Source organism: Eptatretus burgeri, chromosome 11, assembly GCF_056783735.1.
Source record: "Eptatretus burgeri isolate ZD-2024b chromosome 11, Ebu_testis_v1, whole genome shotgun sequence".
NCBI classification, from domain to species: Eukaryota; Metazoa; Chordata; class Myxini; order Myxiniformes; family Myxinidae; genus Eptatretus; species Eptatretus burgeri.
In genome coordinates, this window is record NC_140971.1 from 47414592 (window position 1) to 47423861 (window position 9270).

At 45.1% G+C, this 9270-nt stretch overlaps 1 protein-coding gene across 1 annotated transcript; it reads left to right on the plus strand.

Annotated features, from left to right (window-relative positions):
• The first annotated feature begins 466 nt into the window (after positions 1 to 466).
• RXFP3 (relaxin family peptide receptor 3) lies at positions 467 to 6562 on the plus strand. The gene has a single exon (XM_085846346.1). The coding sequence runs from the start codon at positions 739 to 741 to the stop codon at positions 1792 to 1794; it is 1056 nt and encodes a 351-aa protein (XP_085702472.1). The 5' UTR covers positions 467 to 738; the 3' UTR covers positions 1795 to 6562.
• The last annotated feature ends 2708 nt before the right edge of the window (positions 6563 to 9270 follow it).

Below are 9270 nucleotides of genomic sequence, written 5' to 3' on the forward strand. Positions count from 1 at the left end.
CCAACAACAGAAAGCCAGAGATGACCTTGACATTGGACGTGCATTAATTGAACTCGACAATTCTGTAATCGTCATGAGACATAATAACACGAAATGAAATTATGGAAAAAAACCTTTTCAATTCTAATTACCTTTTCTGACTTCTTGGAATGCTAAAATTGCCCAGACAAAAATTTTATGGTCACCAGTCCACGCGGGTGAAGAGTTCACTGGAGGGTGCACATTTTTGACGGGGAAGCGCACGCCTGCATGCACACTTGCCATGAATGTGAGCGCCGGCTAACCTCAATGTCTTACTGGAGCAATCGTGCCAGCAATGGGCAGGGTAAGCTGGACAGGAAGGCGGGTGAAAATATAACGAGGGGGTTGGACGAGGAAGACTCCATGACGTTTATAGACTGCGTGTGATTTATTCGGATGGACAGGCGACCTGCAAACACTACGGTGTGTCGCATCGTATCGAGCGCATACCTTCGGCATCGAGTCGTTTGGATAACAGGGTGACCTTCGAGATTGACCAAGAGTAATTACTGAGGTCTTCAGATGTGCTGAAAGACAGGAGCGTGATTGGAAATTCATCAAGATGAGCGTGGTCTCTCGATGAGGACATTGTACCTCCACACTGCTGCTCACGGCTTTCAGCACAAGAGGAGCATGTCTTTGAGCTTTGATCATACCGAGAAACTTCGTTTCTGCTCCAAAGGTGCCATTGAGGAGAGCTTGTAACGGCAGACAACGATGGCGATTTTTGTTGGCAACGTCTCCAAAATTGGGAATTTGTCATTGCATTATGACTTCAATCAATCTTTCCAAATGCTCTACGATATGTACTTACCAGTTGAAGATTTAGTCATGTTGAGGGTCTCTATATCCATCATCTACTCACTGGTGTGCGCTTTGGGATTGGTGGGTAATCTCCTGGTAATCTTCCTTATGGTGAAGAAGCATCACTGGAAGAAATCTGCAATAAACACTTTTGTGTTCGCCTTGTCCATCACTGATCTTCAGTTTATTCTAACGCTGCCCGTCTGGGCCGTAGAGGTGGCCATGGACTTTGACTGGCCTTTCGGTTCATTCTTGTGCAAACTGGTCTCCTGCATCACCATCATGGACATGTATGCGAGTGTGTACTTCCTCACGGCAATATGCATCACCCGCTACTGCACGATTGCTTCAGGGGTTAAGGTCAGCCAGCAGCCACGGACCCGAGTCGCGGTAGTCGTATCAGTGATCATCTGGATGGTCGCCATGGCAGCGAGCGCTCCACATGCCATATTCTCAGGCACCTTCACCATCATCTCCGACGAAGAGCTGCACTGCCTTGTGCGCTTTCCTGGTACTCACGAGCAGGCGCAGTTCTTGCTCGCCCTCTACCATCTGCAGAAGATCATACTGGGGTTCACGCTGCCTCTTGTGGTCATCCTCACATGTTATGGTCTCCTGTTACGTTACGTGAGGAGGAACACCATCAATAACATCAGCAAGAACACCCAAGTCAAGAAGACGGTCACCATAATAGTCTCATGCTTCTTCTGCTGCTGGCTCCCAAACCAGGCAATAACTCTCTGGGGAGTCCTTGTCAAAATGAACCACTTGCCCTTCAGCAGGGCATTCTACACGGCACAGTACTTCATGTTCCCCATCACCATCTGCCTCACCCACATTAACAGTTGTCTCAATCCCATCATGTACTGCCTCATGCGAACAGAGTTCCGCAAGAATCTCAAGGAAATATTTTGGAGGACCCCGACAACCATCACGGAGTACCAGGTTAACCCTTTCATCCATGAGTGACACATGAAGAAGCAAAATGGTGGCGGCCTCCCCACAGTCATTCCGATGGCGAAGCTGGATAGCGACCTTTTCCTGCACCCATCGATGGCAGCCCAACAGCTGGCGGGGGAGGATTTTATCACCACCATACCGAGGCAGGAAAACCAACTCATCTCACACGAGGAGATTTTAATCCAACGACTCCATTTGTTTTACTTTGCAAATTAATATGAAGAGTAACAAGGGAACATGACTGTGGGCCACAGATACCTCATATCTCATTCATGTAGCAATTATATTTTTGTTAATGAAAGTGATTGACAACATTACAGGCAGGGCTGTGGCTTGCAGAGCTACTGTAAAGCAGGACACTGTCACATGGCTATGGTTACATGATCAGCAGGTTCTATCAATTTCTCAAACACTGTAATTTCGCTGATTGTTGTTGAGCTGTGATTTCACAAATATCATTGTTTGAACAATTGGTAGAAGAGGTTAACAACAATTTGGATGAACCGAAGATTGAAAGATATATGTATATGTGTACTGTGTAAGACTATTGGCCTCGGGTCTATTGGCCTGAGCAAGTCCGTTGAGAAGCGGGTGAAACGTCACCCGAGACTGGATCTGCTTTTCCTTGTTTCTTACTAGATTAGCAGGGGAGATAGAGTTACTTTTTTGGTTGGCTTTGCCTTTTTCTTTAAAAATGCACTATCCCATCTGCCTCAATCTTATACCACACTTGTGGGGTGTGCTTACACATTATGGAAGCATATGAACCGTGCTTTCCCAATGTTTCGTGCCGCTCACCTGCATTTGATTTTTCATATATTTATATTTTCGTTTAAGGATGCTTTCCGATGGTTCTGTGAATTTTCCTGGTGTATCGGCTTCGATGTCCGTCGACAATCAAAATTACCATGTTTCCCCATTGTCTCGGGTCACTCACCTGCATTTTTCCCCATTTATTTATATTTATATTTACAGATGTTTTCCGACGATACTGTGATTTTTTTCCCCGATGGTTCTGTAAATCTTCCTGGTGTATCGGCTTCGATGTCTGTCGACACTCAAAATTACCGTGCTTCCCCATTGTCTCAGGTCACTCATCTGAATTTGATTTTTCTGGCTTCGATGCCCATCGACATGCAAAATTTCAGCTTTCTACGTCACCTAGAAGGTACCAATCTTTAATATCAGTCAGTGAGTCAGTGGTGAGAAAGAGCTTTATATGTTAGATACTGGATACATATATACTGTTGCGGTTCTCGGAAACGCATGCATCCAACAGATAGTGGTCCCAAAATAGTTATTTCATCAATGTACGTGTAGATAGTCCCTTCCCTTTTGTCTAGCAGGACAACAGGGGCGTGCGTTGCGAGGATCTCATAGCTAGGTTTGCTTACATCATTTCTTCTTCATTTCATTTCTAACTTCATTCTGACTTCTTTTCTGATTATTCCTGAGCTAAATCTGAGCCACGTGCTCCCTTCGCTGGGAGATGGGTCCTCAGCAAAGGACAAGCAGGCATTACACCCCCACCCCTCCGTAGAAAACAGACCGCCAAATAAGTTCCGAGGAGACGGAAGAAACAGCACCTCAGAAAGGGGCGCTCAAATACCACATGAGCATCGATAGCACAGTGCTCCTGTCCTCAAGCGATCCCTCAACCCAACGTTTGCGGCGAGTTATACATTAAGCTCGACAGCTCGAGATTGTCCACTCGAGCTTCTGATGATCTGGGGAAGATGGCCGGTTGCATTGAAAAGGCATACAAATTAATCTTTTTAAAAGGCTTCACAGATGGTGTTTGTCACAACACAGGAAACACACCCGGCATGACGCCCACGCTGCACGGAACACGTACCAAGGCCGATAATAGAAAGGAAACCCCACGCCATGTTGGATGGGATGCGAGTTTGCAAGGAGCAAGCAGCGCGTTCCTTTAAACCCATTTCTGGACTAATTATATCGATCAGGTTTCGTCCCATGCACACGACAGCAGAATCGGGCAAGCGCTGGCCACGTGCATAATGGCGGATCGGAACGGAAGATGTTGTACGGAACGTGCTCTCAAAGGCAGACCCATGCGTCGCTCGTGACACTGTTATCGCACAGAGCCGGGCACGAATGCACACATCTTACTGTCTGTACATGGGTTCGCCATAACATCGCACATTCGGTCCTCTCTGGTGGCCACAGATGGTAAACGTCTGCTCGCCTCTTCGGTCAGCGAAGCTGCGATCGGGCGGAGGCATGTTGTACAGCTCGGGCCACATTGGCGCACTCGGAGCGGGCACATTGACCAACGCTGGTCGTGGTACCCAAGCGGGTGTGCAGGATTGATGCTGCCCTCGGCCGGTCAAAAGGACATGGCCTGGGGGTTCTTGCAGGGCGATTCATGGTGCGGAGTTCGGTGTGGGCGATTAGTGTCATGTCGTGAGGTCGGAGCAAGACATTTTTGCGGAGTGGGGTCACCTTGTCGGAAGTGAAATGTTGCTGCTTCTGGCCATCGAGGCCGGGCCGCGAAGGAGCACGGGGCCAATCACAGTGCCCGGTTCTGGTGATGACACGTCGCTTCGAGGTGCCCCCCTCGCCCCGTGCCTATAAAGGTCGGAGTGGGGCCGTTCACTCTCTCTCTCTGCCCTGTCTCGCCACCCGCTCCAGCTGGTCTTCGACTCCACCTACTGTCGTCATCACCTCGACTCGGTCTTCTGTTGTCATCGCTGGACTCCTCCTCCTCTTCTCTGCCCACACGACGCTGACTCCACACATCCACCTGGTCCCATCTACCACTCTGTACACTCGCTCTGGACTCCACCCTCCCAATTCAAGCCCCTCATTCACGCCCATGGTCTTGGCACGAGCTGCCCAAAAGCAAGAGATGATGCGCCAGCTGTCAGGGGGGTACCGCGCTATGGAGCATTCCCCCCAAACGTATTGGTGGCGCGTTCGGGCAAGCGTGCAAAGGTACCGAGAGACCGTAGCCTCAACTCCTCTCCCGTCTTGCTTCAATACCTCTTCATCGGGTTTTCTGTGTGTGTGTGTGTGTGTGTGTGTGTGTGTGTGTGTGTGTGTGTGTGTGTGTCTGTCTGTGTGTGTGTGTGTGTGTGTGTCTGTGTCTGTGTCTGTGTGTGTGTGTGTGTGTGTGTGTGTGTGTGTGTGTGTGTGTGTGTGTGTGTGTGTGTGTGTGTGTGTGTGTGTGTGTCCTGGCGCCTGTCTATAAACGCAAGCCTGCAGACGATTGTTATTATTATTTTCGGGTTAGGTCTGCTCTGCATCCGCTTTCATAAGTTGCTTGTTTATTGCTGCACCACACCTCTCTCCCCTATCTCTGCACAACACACCCCAATAAATCTATTGATCGTACGACGTACCTTTCCTCGCCCATTGTTAATAAATTATTATTAGAAATGTTCCCTGCTCGTTTTTGTCTTTTCCTTCATTGGCCCAGTATGGTCTGAATGCTAGATCAGCCAGGACTTTATCCCCAACGATCTGTTCCTCTTAGCTGGTACGTCGTTGGCAGTGTCGCTCGGCTGGATTTGATCCGCTAAAGTGATCCAGTCCGGTAGAGTGATCCGGTTGGGACAAGGGCGTGTTCCCCGGTAATTGAATCACGTGATTAATTAGGTAACCCTGTTAACCCAGAGACATGAGTACCCTCGGTCACGCGGTTGAGTTATTGGAGTCCACGGTCAGTTAAGCGACCCGCCGCGTCATGGAATTATCCGTGTGAGACAGCCTACAATTCCCGGGAGTCCGGTGGGAGCCGAGATATCTCCCTCCCCCCACCCTCCAGTGGTCTTCTCACCCGACCCCGGCCCGCAACAATACACATAATCATTTCAGTGAGACGGAAACTAGTAGCACAGAGTTTACATCATTTTTTCTTTTGAAGAGTGATCAATTAGTTCATCGTTTAATTTCGACTGGCAAGTCATGACAAACTAAAGCATTCACTGCACTCGTTTATAATCCTGAAAAGTTGTACCACAAAATATGACAAAGACTCACACAGAATGCTAACACTTGAAGCGACTGGGAACTCGCATGCTTGTGAGAGCTCAATAACATTTTTCAAAGGTTTATCAACCGTTTCTGTTATTAAAGTGAAAATTGTTATGACATGCAGAGAGAGCTGCAGGAACACTACGCCTAACATATCCACAGCCTTGTCTCTCACCGTGGCAAAGACACCTGTTCACACAATCATCTTATATATTATTTCCGAGTTTGTGGTTTCGTGTCGCGCTATCTTCGACTTTGTTCTGCGCTCGAGTAATGTGATATTCGGCTTACATTATCTCAAAGACCATATGAGGTGCATGGTACAAAAAAAGTAAATAAAATGGTTCTGAAACAGTGAAATCGTATTCCACTTACTGCATTAAAGTAAAATTACTACTTATACTCTGCATCAGTTCCTTTCTCAAACACACCCACCCCAACATGTCGCGTAGAGCGCGGGTTCTGCTCGTGAATATGGATGTGCAGTGTTGGTGTAATGTGATGAAAAATCATTCTGATGTGCTATTAATTCAAGACTCACCATGAGGAATCCCTGGGATGAGGAGACGATGATTTCCTTCGATGGTCTGTGATGGAAAGTGCAAAATTATGTTCAAAAAAACAAATGTTACATTTTCAAATTTCATGCTTGTATAATGTGGGAAAGTTTTCAATACATGTGGATTAAAGGATCCCCAAAAAAAAGATGGGAAAAAACTTTTTACACAGCAATTTAATCCAAATAACCTTTATGAACTTTATAAAGCTGATTGGTACACTGCCTAGAAGGTTTATTTCACTTCATTGTTCATTAATTGGGTTGTGTATCAACAGGTTATTTTGTATAGAGTGGAGAGAACTCTGAAGAATTATGAACTACTTCCTATTTTTTTCCCGGGTATTTATGACATTAGAAGTAACAGTTGGGTGGGCACATTAGTATATATATATATATATATATATATATATATATATATATATATATATATATATATATATATATATATATATATATATATATATATATATATATATTAGACAAGGTCCGTCTAAAAAGTAAGAGGACTGACTTCACAGACATTTTATTCTAAAAAATGTATTGAAATCACAGCTTGTCCCCTTCAAAATAGTTTCCCTCCAGTATCACACACTTGTCCATCCTCTTTTTTCACGCTTCGATGCATCCCCGGAAGGCTTCTTCTGGAATCCTCCGGAGCTCCATCATCACGGTCCTTTTGATGGCCTCCACAGCAGGAAATTGGGTCCCCTTGATCACCCCCTTGAGCTTGGGGAATAGGAAAAAATCACAAGGGGCCAAGTGTGGCGAATATGGGGGTTGCGCCAGAGTTGGCACGTTCCTCTCCACCAGAAACTGTTGGATGCTCAGGGCACTGTGAGCAGGAGGGTTGTCATGGTGGAGCACCCAGGCGTTGTTCTCCCACAGATCCCTCCTCTTGTCCCAGACTGATCCCATGAGGCACCAGAGGATGTCCTTGTTCACGTATTGATTCACTATTTGACCCTGTGGAAGAAACTTGAAGTGGACGATGCCCTTGATGTCAAAAAACGCGATGAGCATCACCTTGACCTTCCACTTCGACATCCTTGCTTTCTTTGGTCTTGGTGATGCCGGACTTTTCCACGAATCACTCTGCCATTTCGTCTCGGGATCGTATTTGAATATCCACGATTCATCACCAGTAACGACTCTCTGGAGGAGGTGTGGATCGTCCTCAAGGCTCTCGCTAATATCTTGACAGACAGTGACTCTTTGCTGTTTCTGGTCCTCGAACAACAGTTTGGGGACCATCTTTGCGCAGACCTTGTGCTTTTCAAGATTTTAAGGGATGATGCTCCAGACAGTGTCCTTGTTGATGGAAAGTTCCTCAGCAATCATCCGCACCGTGGGTCGACGATCTGCCCGCACCATCTGCTTCACACGCTCGATGTTGTTCACCGTTCTGCTTGTTGAAGATCTTCCAGACTGTGGATCGTCTTCAACCTCCTCCCATCCCTCTTTGAACCTCTTGTGCCATTGAAATGCATGTGTACGTGACATCGTTTCTTCCCTGTAGACTGGCTGCAGCATTGAGAAGGATTCGGAAGGTGTTTGGCCAAGCTTGGCAAGAAACTTCAGATTGGCTCTCTGCTTTGTTTGCTTACATCATTTCCTCGGAAATTGATCATCATGGCAGAGGAAATCAAATTTTTGATGGTAGTGGAAAATGGCTGCCACAGATATCATTGGCTGAATTTGAGATGGTCCAATATCCAAATCTGTTCATAATATGATAGGTTACTAGTGTGCCAAATTTGGTGCTTTCAACACAAAATGCACAATTGTTATGCTAAGTTTCCCCACTATTTTCCTCATATAGATTGGTATTTCCGTCAGCGAAGTGACAGGTCTTACATTCTAGTTATTACAATAATGCAATCTGATCTTTTTTTCTAGTTCGTTCAGTGTTATTTCATGCTTCGTTTTTATTTACTGTAAGAAACGTATTCGGTTAAATTTTATGATGCAATTGAATTTGATGTGCTTGTGCTTCCAGAACTAAACAAAACTTCACTTGTTTCGATAGTCTTGCAGCGAATGCATCAAATTCGGAAATATTAGTCTAATTCAAGCATCATGAGATCTTCCAAAACACTTTGTTGATTAATTGGAAAAAATTGTCAGAAGGCACAGGCCATTTTTCTCATTGTTTTCTCTTTGACATTTTGCATGCAAATGAGAGGAAGCGCTGCTGTTATTTCAGACTCATGGTACAAACATATTGACTGGGCCACTTGACTTTTGATCAAAAGCTTCATTTTCGTTCATGCTAAAAATGAATCGAGCTTCATTTGTTCTTTCTACCAACACAAGATTCATTCCATTCAGCTGTAATTAATGATATTTGTGTTTTATATAAAGTATCCCAAAAGTCAAAAGCCAGATAGGATTTGGGTGGTTGGACTGCAATAATGAAACTTCCCCTTATATATTATTTTAAATATTATTATGTGGAAGGGGGCGGGAGGATGCATAGCTTGAATGCATTTGAGTAGGTAATGTTTCCACCATGTTATTTGGGGCACGAGGTTAATTACTTCTGCCACCAAAGGTGGATGGAGGTTATGTTTTCACCCCTGTCTGTCCGTGTTTGTTACTTGGCAATATTTTTTTTTTGAGAAGACTGTTAACTTCCATTTGTTTGTCTGGCTGCTCACCTTTAATCGTCGACAGGTCACAATTTTAATGCGATCTTCATGAAACTTCACCAAATGGTAGAATTGGTGGTGCGACAGAATTTTATTTCTTTCCTAGGTAAAAAGGTCATCACAGGCGAAAGGTCAACAACTTTTTCAAGTTTCTGAAATTGTAAATTTTCATTCGATTGACTTTAAATTTCACCAAGATTTGCATATCAGCTCACTGAATTCATCCATCTATTATGTTTGAAGTGAACATTGGGAAAATTTCTAAAATCAATTTTAATC

What these genes read in the sequence shown, in the direction of transcription:
- RXFP3 (XM_085846346.1), top strand. Translation starts at nt 739, where the DNA reads ATGGCGATTTTTGTTGGCAACGTCTCCAAAATTGGGAATTTGTCATTG.